Source organism: Maylandia zebra, linkage group LG2 (genome assembly GCF_041146795.1).
Source record: "Maylandia zebra isolate NMK-2024a linkage group LG2, Mzebra_GT3a, whole genome shotgun sequence".
In the NCBI taxonomy this organism is placed as follows: Eukaryota; Metazoa; Chordata; class Actinopteri; order Cichliformes; family Cichlidae; genus Maylandia; species Maylandia zebra.
Genome location: NC_135168.1, coordinates 40,842,401 through 40,862,355, shown reverse-complemented (window position 1 = coordinate 40,862,355; position 19,955 = coordinate 40,842,401). Strand labels below are relative to the sequence as shown.

Genomic DNA, 19,955 nt, shown 5'->3' with positions numbered 1-19,955 from the left:
AAATATGTTGGTAATTTAGTTAGTATTCCTCCTAAGGAAAAACAAACCCACAAAACTAAAGCATTCACATAGTAAATGTAAACAAAAACAAACACAACAAAGAAATAAAAACCTAAGAGAATGAGAAATCAACGCATCCTATTTCATCATTTGAAAGGGAGAATATGAATTAAGTGAAGATGAAAAAACAAAATTCCCATGGGGTTTTTCGGTATATTAATTTCCTTGCCTCACAATACGTGATAAATTAAGGAATAGGAATAGTGTCGCACTCCCATTTTCTCGCCTTTTCCTTTATTCTTCCCTCTCCTTCTGAGTGAACACTCCTAGCATGGATACAGAGCTCACACCTCCGCCATCAACTCTGTGTCCAATCACCTTTTATCCCCCGCCTCATCTGTTTGGAGGCAGCCAATCCACGGACAGCACTGAGAAACACATCGCTTCCATTTAATTACATATCAAGATCGAACATGACTGGCATTTAATGAGGAACACTTCAAGTGATAGCTGAACAATTACCTTTTTCTCCAGCTCTCTTTTTATCACCTAATCTCTCCTGCATTCTCGGCACTTTTCAGACAGGCTCTGGGATAAACATAATTACTAAAAAAAATAATAATAATAATGATAATGTGCATCCAAAATAATGCCGTTTCACTATAACTACAAATGAGGCAAACAGTTCAAACTTCCACATAACAAAAAGAAAGAAGAGAAAAGAAATAAATGTATAAAATGAAGCTCTATGCTGAATGAAACTCAGTCTCTGCCTCATTTCTGTATTCTTTACTAATTCCCAGAGCCCAGCTTATTCTTTAGTACCAAAGAAGTACGTGACCAGAAGCGGATATTTTGGTGCAGTGGGACTGGGGGCTCTTACAGCTGGCAAACTGCACTATTTCACAGATTCTCTGTCTCCTTTTTTCTGTCTTTAGAGATGACCACCTATTGCCCTCTAAAACTACTGAATACTGTGGCACAAAGATGACCTTAGACAAACAGCACAGGCTGTGTGGGGTCACAGGTGAACAAGCAATGCTAAATCTACCAGTTTGTTTTGAAAACAAAATAAGTAAAGGGAAAGAAAGATACAGTGAGTGAGAGGATTTGCACCTTGATATACAGACTCAGTGTTTACTGTGAAGGACAGACACACTTCAAATTTTTAAACCGTGAATCATCAAACATTGTGAAACACAGAAAAACAATATGTAGTCTACCAAATATTCAATTAAAAATGTTAACACCCATTCACTCAAATAACAACACAATCCAGAGAAGCAATCCACATTGTCATACCAAACCATTATCAAGATGCAACACCTAAAGATAAGGAATGTGAAGATGAAAACTATGTCCATTAACATCATGATGAAAACAATTTCTTCATCCTAGCAGACAAAGTTAGACTAAGAGAACTAACCAATCACAGGGAGTGGCACCATGCAATATATTTTTAAAACATCACAGCCCCACAGCCCCACTGCTAAAACACTGCCGAAGAGAAAACCCTGAGAATTTTATTTTTATGGTGTGCTTCATTTAGTGTTAAAGAAATCTAAAATAACAAACACAGAGATCAGACCACAAACACACCTGAATTGCTGTTGCATCTGGCATACTGAGACGCCGTACAAATATCTGGCTCTGTCCACTGTGACTGGTGACGTAGCCTGAACCCCAAGTGCCACTATGCGGCCGTCCAGTGTTGTAGAACATAAAAGTGTCACTTCCTGATGTGGCAGTCAGGCATGTCTTGTAACAGTATGTTTTGGTGAGAGACCCGTTTCCCCGCACTTCAATATAATGTGGTTCCACTTTCAGGTCACGTCGCAGGGCCACATTGTTGGCTTGCTGCCCTCCACCTGCAGCTCTTGCTGCGCCCCCACCTCCAGCTGCTGTAGCGCCTCCTTCTGGCACATTTTTCTTGGACACACAACAAGGGCAACAGGAGCCAGGCTGGGTACAATAGGCATGGCATCGCACAATTGCCAGCACAAAGATAGTGACCAGGAATACAAAGGTTGTGGCACTCAAGGCAATGATGAGGTAGATAGTGACACTGGAAAGCTTTAGGCCACTGTCAGCTCTGATGATGCGTTTGGTTTCAGGTGCCAACTTTGGAGGGGACTCCAACACATGTACATAGATTGTAGCGGTGGAGGAGAGTGGGGGTAGTCCATTATCGCGCACCAGTACAGTCAGAATGAAGGAGGTGGAGTTATCTTCTATGACACGCCGTGTGGTGCGGATCTCACCTGTGTACTCATGCACCTTGAACAGATCAACATCTGTGTTGGTCTGCTCCAGGGAATAAAGTAACCAAGCATTCTGCCCAGCATCACCATCCCATGCAGTAATCTTGCTAACCAACACTCCTGCTTCAACGTTCTTCATTAGTGTCTCCATAGTGCGGCTTCCATTGGCAGGTGGGTACACTATCCTGGGCACATGATCATTCTGATCCATAACGTAAACATAAACTGTGGCCACACGACTGAGGGGAGGTACACCGTTGTCCTGGGCTTTAATCTGAAAGTGAAACTCTCGCAGCTTCTCAAAGTCAAAGGCTCTCAGGGCATAGGCCTCACCTTTATCAGGTTTGATGCTGACATAGCTGGCGATAGGGATGCCATGGTTGTTGTCATTGAGGACGGTATAGGTGATCCGTGCATTTTCTCCAGCATCAGCGTCTGTGGCCTTAACAATACAGAGAGATGCACCAGGAGCATTGTTCTCTGTAATATAAACAGTATATGACGTTTGTTCAAAACGAGGTGGGTTATCATTAACATCTGCAACATCCACTTTAAAGGTCATCTGAGATGACAGGGGTGGTGTGCCTCCATCCACAGCATTGACTGTGACATTGTAGGATGAGATGGTTTCACGATCCAGGAAAGCTGATGTGACAATAGTATAGTGATTGCGGAAGGACTTGATCCTAAAAGGCAAATTGGGCATGATCTCCAGGGTTACTTGCTTGTTTGGTCCAGAGTCACGGTCAATCACACTGATCAATGCTACCACTGTGTCAGCCCGGGCATCTTCACGTACAGGGCTGGAGAGTGAAGACAGTACAATCTCAGGAATGTTGTCATTGACATCCAAAACTTCTACAACTACTTTACAGTGTACTGCTGTGGGGGCTGGCCCCTTGTCCATTGCCTGTATATACATTTCATAAGAGGTTGTCTCCTCGTAGTCTATGTTGTTTTTTACCCTAATTTCCCCTGTGTCTGTGTCCATAGAAAACATCTGTCTGACTCTTTCTGGCGTGTAACTGCTGAAAGAGTAAAAAACCTCGCCATTTAAGCCATCGTCGGGATCTGTTGCATTTAACTTGATTACAAGTGCACCCTTTGGAGAGTTTTCAGACAGTTTTACTTTGTACACAGAGCTGTCAAATGTGGGCGAGTTGTCATTAGCGTCGAGCACACGGACATTAATTTTGGCCGTGCCAGTTCGCTGTGGGGTGCCTCCATCCATTGCTGTCAGGATAAGCTGATGAGAGGGCATCTGCTCCCGGTCAAAGGACTTTTTGAGAATGAGCTCAATGTGCTTATTATTAGAGAAGGCTTTAATTGCGTCTAGAGTGAGGTGCTCGCTTGGGCTGAGTCGATACTGCTTCACAGAGTTGGAGCCGTCATCTGCATCCTGAGCGCCTTCGATGTGGAAACGAGACCCGGGCACAGCGGACTCGGACACCTCAAGCTGATATTCATCTCGAGGGAACTGCGGCGCGTTATCGTTCACGTCCAAAATCTCAACCTCCACGTTGTGCACCTCAAGCGGATTCTCTAATACTACCTCAAGGCTGCGTGAACAGGTGCCACTGAATTCACAAAATGTCTCTCGGTCAATGCGGTCACTCACCACCAGTTTCCCAGTTTTGTGGTTTATGGTGAAATATCTCCGTCCACTGTCCGATGTAATTCTGATGCGTCGAGTGGAAAGTTTTCTTAGATCCAGACCCAGATCTCGGACAATGTCACCTACCAGTGCTCCGTTCTCCAGCTCCTCTGGAATGGAGTATCGAATTTGTGCATTTGTAAGGCCACTGAGTACGACGATAACCAAATATAAAGAAAAAGGCACATTCCCTTTTACACTGTAACAGCATCGCGCCGTCACAGCCATCGCAGGCGGGCAGAATTTGCGGACGGGTTGGAGAAATCTTTCCGCCTTTTCAGCTTACTGTTGGTCCCCACCCGCCTCATTAAAAACGAGGGAACAGACCGCGCATAACTCCGACTATGTGCAGGATAAAAACCGCATCTTCACAGGTGCCTGCATGAATGAAAATTTTTCCTCCGCATCCATATTTTGCTTTGTCTGTCTGAGTGGTGTTATTAAACGAATCTATCCCTCTAGCAAGCCTGTCTCCTTTCACAGATGCCGCCTATTGCTCTCTCTCTCTTTCTCTCTGCGATGTGGCGATGCTGTCTGTGGGCAAAGGGGGAGGGCCAGCTTCTCGCTCAAACGACGCTGACTGCATTTCAGCACCTCCGACAAAAATAATCAAACACCGTCTAATAAAATTAAACTTCAAAAGACCAGACCTCGGTAGTTTTATCGATATGTCTAATCTACAAATCAAGATAAACCTGCAGCGGCATCTGTGTACTGATTTCGAAGAAATGAACAGAATCGTTTTCCCTCTTTTTTTGTGAGTGCCACCGCCCTTTTCATTGTGTGCTGGGAAACTGATTTATGAAGCAGCCTGGAAATTAGACTTCCTCGCTGATGCAAATCCAGAACAACACAAAAACGCTTTACTCCAACGAAAAGAGATGTGTTTTGGAATAAAAGAAACACATAAATGCACCAATTTAGGAAGGGATCCACATAAAGGTGTGACACAATATTAAGTGTATTTGTTCAATATAAAGAGGGCTTTATTAACTCCAGTTTTATATCACAGAAAATACAGTGGGGGTAAGAGGAGGTGACGGGTAAACTGACCACGATTTGTCTTTTTAACCCCGTCCTAATCACGTGTTAAGTGCTGCGAGACAGGTGACTTCTGTCAGAACAAACACATTTCTGTTCCTTCATGATACCACTCTGCCCTTCAGTGACAGCTGACAATGCTTTGCACTTTAACACCACAGCTGCAGAGCCATTAGAACTGGTTCAGTCCCACATAAAAGAAAAAGCACATGACATAATAACGTTGTTAAATGGTGACCAGACTAACCGGGTCACAGGCAAATGCTCCAGATGTTAACCTATTCCACATCTGCATAAAGACAAGGCAGGGCTTTCCCCTAATAGGCAGTACAGATGTGAAGCACTTAAAGCGTTAGAAGGATTCTTGTCAACATGCACGCCTTCCCTCGGTTATCAGCATCAAGTCCTCAATTAATAGCGCATAAATCTTGCAGCTACTAAAACGCTACACCAAGTTAAGTTAAGTTTCATTCATTAAATTAAATGGATTAAATTACGCATGTGTAGCAGGTGGTAACGTTAACATCTTTTGCGGGGTGCCCTTAAATTACTTTGCTAGCTCGATGCTCAGTAGCGCAGTTCAATGCTGCATATTTTGGTATCGATCCAATGCCAAGTAAACAAATGTCAATACTACCAATAACAGTACTGAGACCGATATTTCTAACCTATAAAGGCAATTTATATCGGGAAGAGCAGTGTGTATTTTACGTGGTGTTTTTTTTAACCCACATAAGCAGCCCCTTACTGAGCTTAGAAGATGAGAAGTATCGATCCTATCGCGCTAGTATGGATCTGATACCAATACCAGTTGGAATCAGTATGATATTTGGCTTGATCTGCTCACCTCTGGTTCCCAGTATACAAGTTAACTGAAGCTAACTGGAGCCTTGGGCCAAACGCGAATCAAAAGGACAGACAGTATTGGACGCTTTTGTCACGTGTTTGGTTGACGACTAACAGAGATTCGTGTTGAAACGTCCTGGTGAAGCCCACCAAGAATAAAAGTAATTTTCAGCAAATTCGGTGATGCATCCAGTAGAGTACCGATATCTAAAAAGTGCTAATGTGATCTGTTCACACTCTTTAAACACTAACTTGTGTAAAGTTATTCGTTGTGACGATTTGGCCTTGTGAAACCCCGAATCCTCTTCAACACGGCCACTGGGCCAAGATGAGCGTCTACCGCCCACATAATCTTTTCTCTTCCTTGGTGCTCTGCCACTGTCACCCACGCCTGGTCTGCCCACGGCGATGACAGCGTTTGGCATCTCGGGAGACAAAGAGAAGACAGTGACTCACTGGGATGCTGCTAGTGGATGAACGGATACAAGGCGACACGAATAGGTGGCATAATTGGAGAAGCAGGCAAATGTTATGTGCGAAAGTCAGACGTTCTGTTAAAAAATGTGTTTTCACATTACGTCATTTGAATATTATTATTTTTAGTGCTAAATCCTTCGTGGATTTCTACATGTGCATTATCAACAGAGCGAGCAGCATCACTGGGTTTATATGGGTCTGCCACACTAACCGTGACATTTAGCAGATTTTCCCGCTGGGGTGTTTAAACCTTCGAGTCTGGCAATGATACAAAAATAGAGAGAGACGACGTTTATCTTATAAACAACAAACACAGAGCTGAATTTACACGTGTTCTCTGCACCGATCTTTTACATTCCTTTCCGCCCTCCTCGCTATTTTTCCCAGCGCATTTTTTTTTCTACAGCTGTCTAATACTCATTCCTGCTTCATATACGCCCATCTGTTTCAGCGTTAATTGCGTGCCTCTGAGCTCTAGATTATTTCTTTCTTTTTTCACTCAAGGGTGTTGCAGATAAAGTTATTAACAATGTCCCACCTGCAAACAGACGCCTGTCACGCCTAAACAAATACTGATTTCAAAGCGCTAATTGGCTCATTTGTGTTTCCCTTTACTGCAGTTTGCGCAGTTTTTTTTTTTTTTTTTAAATCACAGGTTATCAAAGGTTCGGTTCTCATCTATTTTTTCATTTATTTCTCCTTAAATATTCACACCTTCTGCAATCTCCAATCTGGACTGTCTCAAGCTGCGCTTTTGTCCGGCAGCCGCTGTTCCAGCTGATGACTGGCTGAGGGAGATACTGGGTTCTTACGCGTTTCGTGACGTGCAGTTTTCAACGTGCGAGCTTGTGACAAGAGAAATATTCTGACTTTGCCTTTGTTCCTTTTATTGCAGCAGAATATTAAGAGCCCCATTACATCAATTATGCAAGATGATCATGATATTAATAACATTCTCTTCAACCTCATTACTACTGTAAGCGGGTACTCTAAAAACCATTCATATTACTTGCCCTAAGAGTTTTTTATATGGCACACCCCATTTTAGTGAGTTAGAGCTGACAACAGAGACCCTCATAGAAAATGGTCATAATTGGGCAATCATTAAGTATAAGTCCTTGCATCATTCCCTCCGTGAACACATACAAACAAAGGCAGTCATTCCAACTTAAAGGGCATTTGTGGCTGTAGGCATTTATAAGGAAAATACCACTGTATAATAACATGGCTGTGTCTGAAGGGATGTCAGAAGATCTGTTGATCTGTCTGTTCTCTCTTTTTTTTTTTAAATGCCAGAAAAGTATCATTGACAATATGACCTTACTAGAAAATCGGTGCATGCAAACTCTTAGGCCTACCTAGTGGTTCTCTAATAGTGGTTCTCTAATAAAGTTCAGGACATTGTAATTGGAAAAATTCAAGTTTATTCTCACATTTAGATTCAGGTGCTTAGAATTTCACTGTAGAATTTTGTATAACCTTTTATTTCTTAGGTGAAGGACATGTGTGTGTCAATATCACCTAGTATAACTGCTTTGCTATGCTCAACTGTGTTATGTGCTAACTGTTTTGCTTTGAAGAGAAAACTCCCAAGAAGACAGTGGGAGTCCTCCCTATCCAGCAACAGCCCAGGTGGGATAATCAACTGTCGTAACTGAAGAGATACAGAGAGTTGTTTTGTGAGGGTATAAAAGAGGAGCTGAGAGAACCCAAAGACAGAGATCTCATGACAGAGATCTCACATACAACTGTGATGTTGTATGTTTGTTAGCTCTCCTGCATGAAGCAATTAAAAAGCTTGGCCACAGCTGATCGCATTGCAGACTTTATTAACAAAAAATTCGACCATAATGCTCCCCAGTGTAATGCCACTGTGAGAGAAAGAAATCCTAAAGTATTAAAATCTATGTTATTCTGGGCAAATTCATATGGTGCAAAGCTTTGCTTTGAAGTCTCTTTGTGCAATATGACAGCAGTCACACTGTATTAGTATTTGCAGACGGAGACAAACACTTATAAGATTTTCATTTTTCTTAATGCTTCTTCACATAGAAGGTGAGAAGAAAAAATAGAGCAGATGTCTGTCATGAATTTTTAAAATGTTCTGAAATAAATATGGCAAACTGCTCTTTTAAGAAGCCTTTATACACCCTTAACACAGAGGAAGTGAGTAAAGGAATATCTTGTTCAACTGATTAAATTAAAAAATAAAACAGTATATTTAGGATATTTTTCACATTTGCTGTCTTAGTAAAAAAAGGAAGGTTAAAAGGCAAGGTCATTGGTGATACACATTTAAACCTTCCCCAAGCGGAAGAGGAAATCTGGGCAGGAGGGAATAGAGGTGGAAAAGACAGTGAAATTGGTCCCTCTGTTGGAATACACTGGTAGTACAAGGGTAGGACACGTGACTATCGCCCCACCGCCCAACCCCAGGCTTTTTCATTAAGCCAAAGCACTAGAGTCTAATCCCATATATGAGTGTGCATGTGTTTGAGAGAGAGGGAGGGAGCAAGGGCACAGATGTCAAGCTGCAGTGGCAGTCATTTTCTTTATCATTTTCAGTATAGTGACCTCAATGGAAAAAAGCAAGCTATAAAGCCAAGGCACCCTGCAGAGGTAAAATGAGATATAGCAATGCAGAGAATGCCAATCTCACACATACATAATTAAAAAGATTTCAAAATACACATACGCGCACACACGCGCACACGTGCGCACGCGCGCACGCGCGCGCACACACATACACGCACAAACACACACATGCTTATGCTGTGTGTTTTTTATAAAATGCAAAAATACAAAAAGCAAAGGCTGATGAGTGCTAGTGCTGAATATATGGGCTTATCACACTGTGACAGAGTTGAATTCTCATGCTTTCTCTCCCCTGTGCTCAAGAACTTTCCCATTATAAAATCTTCAAAACAAAGGTCCCATGATAAGCCAATCCTCTTGCTCAGGTGGACACAGTAAGTGCGTGTAAAAGGCATTCTCTGGGTATGATCCCTTGTGTACCTTTTTCTAAAAAATAAAGGGTTTGAGAGGACACCAATCCATCCCTGTGGGACCCTCCAAGGGTTCTTGGTTGTCCTGATTCAGGCTGTGCATAAATCAAACAGATTTTCCTTGTGGCACTGAACAAAGCTATCAGAAAATGCAGGCAGGCTTTGGATACTTCCCTCTCAGGATGCCCTGGCTTTCCATCCTTCCCATATGGGAGGATGGAAGCCATGGTTCTGAGCATGACAAAGCTAATCTAACGACAGTGAAAAACATCCAAATGCCACTAAGAGGGAGCATGTGGGGAAGATGGGTTAGCGGAAGAGGGTGAGTAGGGGAGGGGTGGTGATAAGTTCTTCCTTTTATCTGTGACCAATTGTAAGCTTGTGATGTTCTCAGTTAGCTGCAGGGCATTTATTATATGTGCTTTTTTTTGTCCATCACATCCTCACAAACTCCCGTTTCTTTTCACCATCTCACACTCAAGGCTCTTGTCTGTGCTGCTGCATGTGACTTCCTTCAAAATCCTGTCCTATTTTGGAACAGATTCTCTAATCTCACACACTTTTCCCTCACTCGCTTTGCTCCCTAATTTTTCTGACTAGGCATTTGTGCTGCAGAAGCACTGCATCTTTGGACTGCATCCTTCCCTTTCCTCTGTCTCTGTTTCTCTCAACATATCCACCATGTTTGCTTTGTGCTTGCATCTACGTAACACATGCTGGGAAGGATGCCTGGGTGGGGGCGGGTGTATACTGGCAGCTCGCTGGAAACAGACTAGTTCATCATTTCATTATGGCTCAAACAGTCGTCATGGTAACCACAGATGGCAGCACTAACCTCACTCTGTCACAAAGGACACACCCTTGCAAAGGAGACAAACAGGAAGTGCTACATAAGATGTATGTCTGTGTGACATACAGACAAAGAGAGAACAATAAAGAACAATGAATGAATCTGTGCTGGTCAGTCACCCTGTGTTATAACTGAGGTGAGGGCATTTCTTTGTAATGCCTTCTATCCAACTGCTGAACTCATCAGGCATGAGTTGTTGTCATGTTTCAAGCCATAAATGCTTAGCTTCGACAACGATAATGTACTTCAAAATCAATAATTTAATAGATTTTGGAGCACCAGGGAGTACAGATAAATGTTCTGATGGTTGCCTGGATAAAAGCCTCTCCTCCTCATCCTCAGCCTATGCCCCAACCAACCGATTTAGCTGTGATTGACACTAGGTGTTGTCGGCCCCGCCCAGCCGCAGAGCCGAGTTGGGAGGGGGGGTTGAGCCTAGCGGAGCTGATACCTCGATCGGTACTGAAGCTCCCTGCCGCTACTGCCACTGCAACGAGTAGCGGAAAATTACCTGCCCCTCCCCCCATCTCTTCCTCTCTCATACACATTCACAGAGAGCTGCAGCATACAGAGCACACAAGCTAGTGGATTCCTTTACCGCAGAGAGACAGCTTCAGACATTGTGTGAATGTGTGTGTGAATGGGTGGATGACTGTGTATAGTGTAAAGCGCTTTGGGGTCCTTAGGACCAGGTGAAGTGCTATACAAATACAGGCCGTTTACCGTTTACCATTTTTTCAGGATCCACGTTGTGCAGAGAGTTTGTGCATATAGCAGAGACTGTGTCGCACACAGAGCAACGCAATCACAAATCCCAGGTTAAGTCACATAGCACTGTCATATTTAAATCACACGCTGACCCACTTATAAGTTGCACAGCCCATACTAGTCGCTCACAGTATTCAAATTGTGTCTAACAGATTTGAAAAAGAGGGAGGGAAAACCCTGGATCAGTCGTCTTCACGGTGAGCCAGCCAACGAACGGAGTTTTGACAGATCAGGCCACGCTTGTTTGGGCTGAACCACTCCCTGAAATGAGGTCATACCGTCTCAGTGACTCAAAGGATCACGGATCCGGCGTTACACAGTGTACTACCAAACGTAACCTGCATTATCTGAACATATTCCACCAGTTTAAAGCAACAGCGATATCAAATGCATACAAATGTCACGAATAGATGTAAAAAATCTAATGGGATCAAAGAATACGAGGCGCTTCTTTGCTGCTTGACACGAGCTGATTAGGGCTCTGTGCAAACATTATGGATGTTTATGAAAATATATTAGATCGTATTTGCAGTGCTCCACATGTCTGCAAAGATGGACAGTAATTCTCTGATTGTTCAGAGAAGAGGAAGAGGGGGGGAGGGGAAAGAGGATCTTGCTACATGAGTATATATACTATTGTGTATATACACAGTTAAACGACTATCTATTATTAAACAAACTATCACAGTGGCCTATAAAAGCATAACTGTGTTTAACAGTTCATCGAGTGCAAGTGCAGAGCTTGACAGCTATAATATTAAAGCAAGGAGGCATGACAGCAGTATGAGGGCAATAACACATTGCATACTAATCCATTAAAAAGTAGCCATATTAATTTTTCAAAATATTTAATAAACAATTGATTTGGGTATATTGCAGCGACAGTTTGAATACAAACAGTGGAAAATTAAGAGCTCTAATGGTTGACAGAGTGACTGACTGAAATGTCTGAGACAGCCCAAGAGAATTAAAGGCCATGCATGTCTAGAATTCTCTGTGGGTATTTTTACTTACATTGACTTTTGTTTAACCTCCTCTCTTGACAATGCTAATGCAACATTCTTATAGATTATTGAACATAACAGACGATTAGTTACAGTTATGAGTAACACCCGTGCTTTTGCTGCTACCAGTCTAATTGTCAACTATGGAAAAGGCTGACAAATCCACTAAGGCATCAGATTCAACAGCAAATTCCAAAAGTAAACATCTGTGTGGAAGTGTGGAAGTTTGTGGATATTTATAGACAAAAAGTGAACAAAATGCAAAGAGAGCTTAATGAATTAACTGCAGGCAAGAAAACAAATGCCTTGATTAGACCTATCAGTTCAGTGCTGCTGGTGCAGGCATACATTACTGATGTGATTCAGTTGTGTTTATGAGAACTTACATCCTTATAACTTGCCATTGACATTTCTGCTTCTACCTGGCATGGCTATTTTTGGGCATGTTAGCATCAGCAGAGGCAGCTGTAACACTTAGTGCTTAAACTTTGATGTCGGTGCAAATAGAACTATACAGAGTCCCTTTCCTGTAGCTGTTAGATCTAACTACTGTCTCTTTATTCTCAGCTAAAGTCTTCTTATTCTGGCATCTCATTTTGTAGCAACATCAAAGCCAAAAATACTATCTGAATAGTAATATCATGGCCTGACTTCATACATTCAAAAAATAGTTTTATTGATGATGAATAGTGCTAGGAGTGACAGACTTTACCTGTTAACTGCCTAGCAAAAACAGCAACAACAAAAAAACAAAAAACAAAATAAGACACCTCATTGGAAAAAAACCCCAAAACATTGAAACTACACTCTGGAAGCAGATATTAAGTTCAAAACTTCTTTAAGCATTATGTAAAGATGTAAAGAAATAATATGAGGCTAATAATAATCTATATCATCATAAGAAAATAGCGACATTTCCATAAAAGCATCACCCTTTTCGATCTGTTTGGGTAATGCAAAATCATGAAATCAAAATGCTTTTGATTTGAGTCTATAGCCAAATCTTAATTATAGAAAAGCCATAAAGCAGGACAGGGTACATCTTCAAATGGAACTAAACTGAGTGGAATAAAAGTAAATATACACACAGAAGCAGGAGTTACTGAGCTAAACTGAATTTCTAAATAGTATTAGCTTAGAGAATGGCTGCAATACAGTTTGGAGCCACTAGCGGCAGCACTGAGCTCAGTGCCGGTCAGCTCTGCTCTGCTAACCTGGTGTTGCCAAGCGAAGAAGTTTTTAAAAATGTCACATACGAACTGTATTCGCGCTCACGGAGAATAGTTTCTCTGCATGACAGAAAAAAGCAGTCGCGTTTCTGCTTCATTCAATTCCTCCGATAAGTTTTTGTTTCCTCTTTGCTTCCATTAGTAACCGAATGACCACGAACTATGATGGATTATCAGATGATTGCTTCAGACTTGTCAGGACAGTAACTCATCACAACCACCTCTGCAAAATCACTTTCTACTCCAAGAAAACAGTAAGTGTGTTAAAACTCTCTTTGCTCTCTTTGGTAGCAGCGAAGTCTCAAATAAGCATTTTTTTTTTTCAAATCAAAGCTGTTTACGGCATATCAGTTGTCTTATGTTTAAATAGATTTTTGATCCCTTTTGCAGCTGCTGTGGCTATCTGTCTACCTGTTGTGAATGAGCAAACAACGTTAGAAATGACATTTCAAGCTCCATAGATTGTGAATATTGTTACTATTGTTCTTCTGGCTAGTTTTTCGTAACATGGGTGCTAGCAACCGATTTAGTAAAAGCCCACGTCGGTAGCGGAGACTATGATATCATTGTTCACGTGTTTTGTTATGGATAAGGTCCTGCTAGATCCTGATCCCGTAATTTCTCGTGAAACCCCTAAAAACTGTGGCAAAACCAGTATTAAAATGTATATGGTCAGTGAACGCTCCCTTCGTACCGAGTCGGAGCACTGCATTAAGAATGGAGTGAGTACACTGAATGTTATTGTTGTGCTGAGATTCCACACAACACCAACAGTAAAACTTCCTGTATCCACGTTAGACTTCTTCGGCTCTCGTGAGCTTTTAAACGAATTCCTTCTGCAATGCAATGTAGTCTAACTGCTTAATTTACTCTATTAGTCTATTTATGGTCTTTGTATTAACCAATATAATAATTTTTTTTTTAAATTTCTAATGTTTTAAATGGCTATGTACCCCAGCGTAGGGTGATGCAGTAAATATTGCAAAAGAGTTCTAACGGGCGCCCATGATTTCAGCACCAAGGACAGTGCTCATAATAATGTCTCATACCAAACGCCTTCAGATAGAGCAGTAAGCGATTTTAATACTCGATTTTATATCTTACCTTCTCTTTGTTAGGTAAAGTTTGAGTTCTTGTAAAAGTGTCTCCTCCGTTAATACTGATCAGTTCTCCATCTACAGGTGGAAACGGGGCGGGGAAAACCACTACGTCACTCTTGAGTGTGTCTGAGCTGAAACACACGTCATACTGCTGAGTAGCTTTAGAGTAAGACCAGCTCCCGTCAGGGTGGGTGGTGATCATGGGGGCGCTGTACCTGCTGAAAGTGCCGTCTGTCCTGTGGCATCTGACTGCTATTAAAGTGATGAGGCTGAGCAGAAAGATGACGGACACCGACACAATGGCGATCAGCAGATACAGGTTCAAATCCGAGAAGCTGTCCTCCTTTACAGGCACATGTCTGAACTGAGTCTGGATTTCAGCCGTGCTTTCAACCACCACCACATCAATAGACACAGTAGCTGACAGGGAGGGTTCTCCGTTATCAGAGACCAAGACCACCAAGGGGTGAGTTTTGAGGTCATTGTCACTCAATCTCCTCTTAGTCCTGATCTCCCCGGTGCTGGTTCCGATCCTGAACAAGTTGTTTCCTTTGGGCTCAGACAGGTGATAAGAAAGCAGCGCATTGTATCCAGAGTCTGCGTCTACAGCCCTGATTTTTGCCACAAAGTATCCCGCTTCAGCAGAATAGGGGATGTTCTCACTGTTAACGGAGCCATGCTCAGAATATGGCGCGAGGATTGTTGGATTATTGTCATTTTCATCCAAGATTAAAACGTTTACAGTGACGTTGCTGCTGAGTGGGGGAACACCAGAGTCTGTGGCCTGAACTTTAAAGTTGAAAGTTTTTAACTCCTCGTAGTTAAACGACTGCAGGCTGATTATATCTCCAGTCTCAGAGTTCACGTTAATAACTGACCCTATAACATTGGGTTTGTTATTATGTATGACTTGAAATGTTACTTTTGCATTTTCGTCAACATCAGGATCATCTGCACTCATGCTATAAATAACAGCGCCGACTGGACCGTTTTCTTTTACGAAAATGTTTATCACAGGATCTGCAAAACGCGGTGCGTTATCATTAACGTCAGAAACGTGAACCGTAATCACGCTCGTGCTGGAAAGAGGCGGTAGCCCTTCATCTGTCGCCATTATTGTTAAATTATACTGAGAAGCCCGTTCTCTGTCTAGAGTTCCGTCTACGACTAAAGAGTAATGATTCTTATATGTGTTCTTAATTTTAAAGGGCACAGAATCAAGTACTCTAACCTGAACGATGCCATTTTTGTCTGCGTCATAGTCCTTCACCGTTAAAAGCCCAACCATTGTGTCTAGGGGTGCATCCTCCCTCACCATGTTGGCTAAAGATGTAACTGTAATTTCTGGTGGATTATCATTAACATCTGTGATTTCAATGAGAACTTTACAATGAGATGCTCTTGGGTTTTGCCCTTTGTCTTTCACTTGGACTCGAATTTCAACTGCACTGTGTTTTTCGTGGTCCAGCTCCCCATTTACTGTGATCTCCCCTGTTATGGGATTAATGGCAAATTTGTCGACATCGTTATCATTGTCTTGGTTAATAAAAGAATATTGTATTTCTCCATTAAGACCCTCATCTAAATCTCGAGCATGCACGGAAATTACGCTTGCACCGCGCGGCGTGTTCTCGACCACTGTGGCTTTGTACAGGGGTTTGTCAAATTCTGGAATATTGTCATTGACGTCTTGCACATTAACGGTGATGTATAACGTGCCTGATTTAGGAGGTTTTCCTCCGTCTGTAGCCGTCAGTGTTAATTTGATAACAGCCTGTTTCTCGCGGTCTAAGGTTTTATGCAGTGCCATTTCAGCAGACATAGTGGGCTCTCCAACATTCTGCACATCCAGTGTGAAATGCTCATTTTGGCTCAGCTTGTAGCTCTTCACTGAATAACTTCCGACATCTGCATCAAATGCCTTTGGGAGAGCGAATTTTTCACCAGGAAACGCTGACTCGGAGACGTTCAAAACAACCTCCGGTATCCGAAACAAGGGCGCATTGTCGTTTACATCCAAAATTTTAACCTCGAATCGATATAGATTCAGCGGGGAGCTCACAATGGCTTCTACTTCCAGTGAGCACTTCACATTTCGAGAACATAGCTCCTCTCGGTCTATTCTGTCTTTCACCAACAGTACTCCCGTCTTAACGTTTACTTGGAAATACCTCGTATTAGGTCCTGAAATTTGAAAACCTCTGGCTTCCAGTTCATTAACATCTAGATGTAAATCCTTTGCCAAATTTCCCACACTGGTACCCGGGCTCGACTCCTCCGTAATAGTATACACAATCTGTGCCGCCGCTTCACTCCATATGTAAAATACAGGGGACAAATAATAAATCCAGTTCCGGAAAATAGTCCCTTGTAGCATTTTCGTCATATCCTACTAACCAAGTTAATTAGACAAAAAATCACGCAGACGGTAACATTGCGCGATAAGAGTACGTCCAGTCTATTGCCCTTAAATACAGGGAGGATTTTCTGCTACTGCTGTGACAAAGAAAGAATTACAAACCCACTGTAAAGGGAGGAGCGTCGAACAGAACACCCCCCCCCCCCCCCCGTTTTAATGCCATGAGCTGTTGGCGACATCTTGTGGTAATCATAAACAATAAAAAAAAAAACAGCATAAAAAGAGATGCTGAACGCATTGAGGGTTTTATTTGGAATAACATTTTGATTTACCACCTGCTAAAAAGACACAAGCAGTTCTACAGTCCCATTGGACACATTTAAAGAGGACAGCAATAAATCTATCTATCTATCTATCTATCTATCTATCTATCTATCTATCTATCTATCTATCTATCTATCTATCTATCTATCTATCTATCTATCTATCTATCTATCTATCTATCTATCTATCTATCTATCTACCTACCTACCTACCTACCTACCTACCTACCTACCTACCTACCTACCTACCTGAAGTTAATATGTGTTGCAAGATTTTTTTTCTAAGTAAAAAGCTGATACAGGATAATTTGGGAGGGAAAAAAATCATTCACCTTTGTGCACTGAATGTGTCAACATTCTTACCTTCTCTTTGTTAGGTAATGTTTGAGTTCTTGTAAAAGTGTCTCCTTCGTTAATACTGATCAGTTCTCCATCTACAGGTGGAAATGGGGCGGGGAAGACCACTACGTCACTCTTGAGCGTGTCTGAGCTGAAACACACGTCATACTGCTGAGTAGCTTTAGAGTAAGACCAGCTCCCATCAGGGTGGGTGGTGATCATGGGGGCGCTGTACCTGCTGAAAGTGCCGTCTGTCCTGTGACATCTGACTGCTATTAAAGTGATGAGGCTGAGCAGAAAGATGACGGACACTGACACAATGGCGATCAGCAGATACAGGTTCAAATCCGAGAAGCTATCCTCCTTTACAGGCACATGTCTGAACTGAGTCTGGATTTCAGCCGTGCTTTCAACCACCACCACATCAATAGACACAGTAGCTGACAGGGAGGGTTCTCCGTTATCAGAGACCAAGACCACCAAGGGGTGAGTTTTGAGGTCATTGTCACTCATTCTCCTCTTAGTCCTGATCTCCCCGGTGCTGGTTCCGATCCTGAACAGGTTGTTTCCTTTGGGCTCAGACAGGTGATAAGAAAGCAGCGCATTGTATCCAGAGTCTGCGTCTACAGCCCTGATTTTTGCCACAAAGTATGCCGCTTCAGCAGAATAGGGGATGTTCTCACTGTTAACGGAGCCGTGCTCAGAATATGGCGCGAGAATCATGGGACTGTTGTCATTTTCATCCAGGATTAAAACGTTGACAGTTACGTTGCTGCTGAGTGGAGGAACACCAGAGTCTGTGGCCTGAACTTTAAAGTTGAAACTTTTTAACTCCTCGTAGTTAAAAGACTGCAGGCTGATAATATCTCCAGTCTCTGAGTTTATATTTACAACAGAGGTTATTGGAATACTTTTTGAAAAGTCACTGAGCAGGGAATATGTCACTTTAGCATTTTCCACTAAATCAGGGTCGACGGCAGTAATTGTTGATATAATAGCTCCCACTGCACTATTCTCTTTTACATATACATTAACAACAGGTTCTGAGAATAAAGGGGCATTGTCATTCACATCAGAAATGTGAACAGGAATAACACTAGTACTAGAAAGAGGTGGAGTGCCTTCATCAGTGGCTATCATGGTTACATTATATTGAGAAATACTCTCTCTGTCTAGAGGCCCATCAACTGTTAATGAATAATAATTTTTGTAATTTACCTTGAGTTTAAAAGGCACCACCCCAAGAAGTTTAGCACTGGTGAGTCCATTACTGCCCCCATCTTTGTCTGTTACAGTCACCAAAGCCACAACTGTACCTATCTCTGCATCTTCTTTAACTGGGCTCATAAGAGAAGTTACAGTGATTTCAGGCGTATTGTCATTCACATCAATTACTTCCACTAACAATTTACCATGCGTACTTCGTGATGGCGTACCTTTATCTCTTGCCTGTATACGAATATCATATGCTGTATTCTCTTCATAGTCTACTTCTCCTACTACAGTTATTTCCCCCGTGCCTGGGTTTATTGAGAATAAAGCTTCTGGTTTGAAATTTCCCCTTTTAATAAACGAATACAGTATTTCACTGTTTATTCCCTCATCTAAATCTGTGGCACTTACAGTGACTATAGAGGTCTGAAACTGGGTATTTTCAGTTACCTGGGCCTTATACAGAGGCTGACTAAATACTGGAGAATTATCATTTATATCCATAACATGCACAACTATCCTTAATGTTCCAGATCGGGGAGGTTTTCCTCCGTCCAGAGCTGTTAAAACAAGGTGAATAACAGATTTTTTCTCTCTGTCTAAAGATTTTTGCAGTACTAATTCAGCAGACTCACTGTGCTGTCCGCCGCTCTGCACGTCCAATGAGAAATATTCATTTGGACCAAGCTTGTAGCTTTTTACCGAGTTGCTGCCCGTGTCTGCATCGTTTGCCACTGGGAGCAGATATCGCTCCCCAGTGGAAGAAGACTCTGAAATATTTAAAATTTTTTCATTTTCAATAAAGGATGGAGCATTATCGTTAATATCAGTAACCTGCACCTCTATGCGATGCAGATGCATCGGGTTGTTCAGAATTGCTTCTACGCTCAGGGAACATTTCGCAGTATTTGGACAGAGCTCTTCACGATCAATCCTATTGCAAACATACAGAGCACCAGTTTTTAAATCCACGTCAAAATGTTTATTTGAGTTCCCAGATACAATTCGTAAGTCCCGTTTTTCCAGCTCGTTAACGTTAATGTGTAAATCCTTTGCGATATTTCCAACCACCGTTCCTTTGTCAACCTCCTCGGCAACGGAGAACGAGAGCTGCGCTGCAGACGCGTCACACAAACAGAGCAAAGCTATGATTTTTATCCACATTGTGAGTCTTTGTCCTCCACGCCTCGTCGCTGCCACACAATGAACGAAATAATAATTTCGGAACATATCCACTTCAGAGGTGACTAACAGAGAAAGCCGTTTCCGTCTTGTGGCAATTTTTCTGTTTTTGACAAAGCACTAGTGGACTACGGCAGACTCGCAGGGAGAGGAGGAGTCTGGGGGAAAAAAAACCCAACAAAAAAAAAACAAAACCCTGACCCATAAATAAATTTATGGCCTCGAGCGACACCAACTGTTTGTTTGGTCCAGATATGTATGATATTTACCAAGCATAAGAAATATTAGTACATGTGTCGTAATTG

The 19,955-nt window shown here is 42.2% G+C and overlaps 1 protein-coding gene across 42 annotated transcripts in view; it reads right to left on the bottom strand.

Annotated features, from left to right (window-relative positions):
- The window catches only part of LOC101465246 (protocadherin alpha-C2), a 208,585-nt gene that overhangs the window by 16,783 nt on the left and 171,847 nt on the right, over window positions 1-19,955 (bottom strand). The window contains exon 1 of one of the 42 annotated variants that reach the window (XM_024804828.2): window positions 17,281-19,845. The exons of 39 other annotated variants lie outside the window; for them this stretch is intronic. In XM_024804828.2, the coding sequence (XP_024660596.2) occupies window positions 17,281-19,698 (2,418 nt within the window). In that variant the 5' untranslated portion in view covers window positions 19,699-19,845. Of the gene's footprint in view, window positions 1-1,599; window positions 4,652-14,239; window positions 16,729-17,280; window positions 19,846-19,955 lie in introns of those variants that run through there. 2 more of the 42 variants (XM_014412581.4, XM_012917638.5) reach the window with 2 other exon arrangements.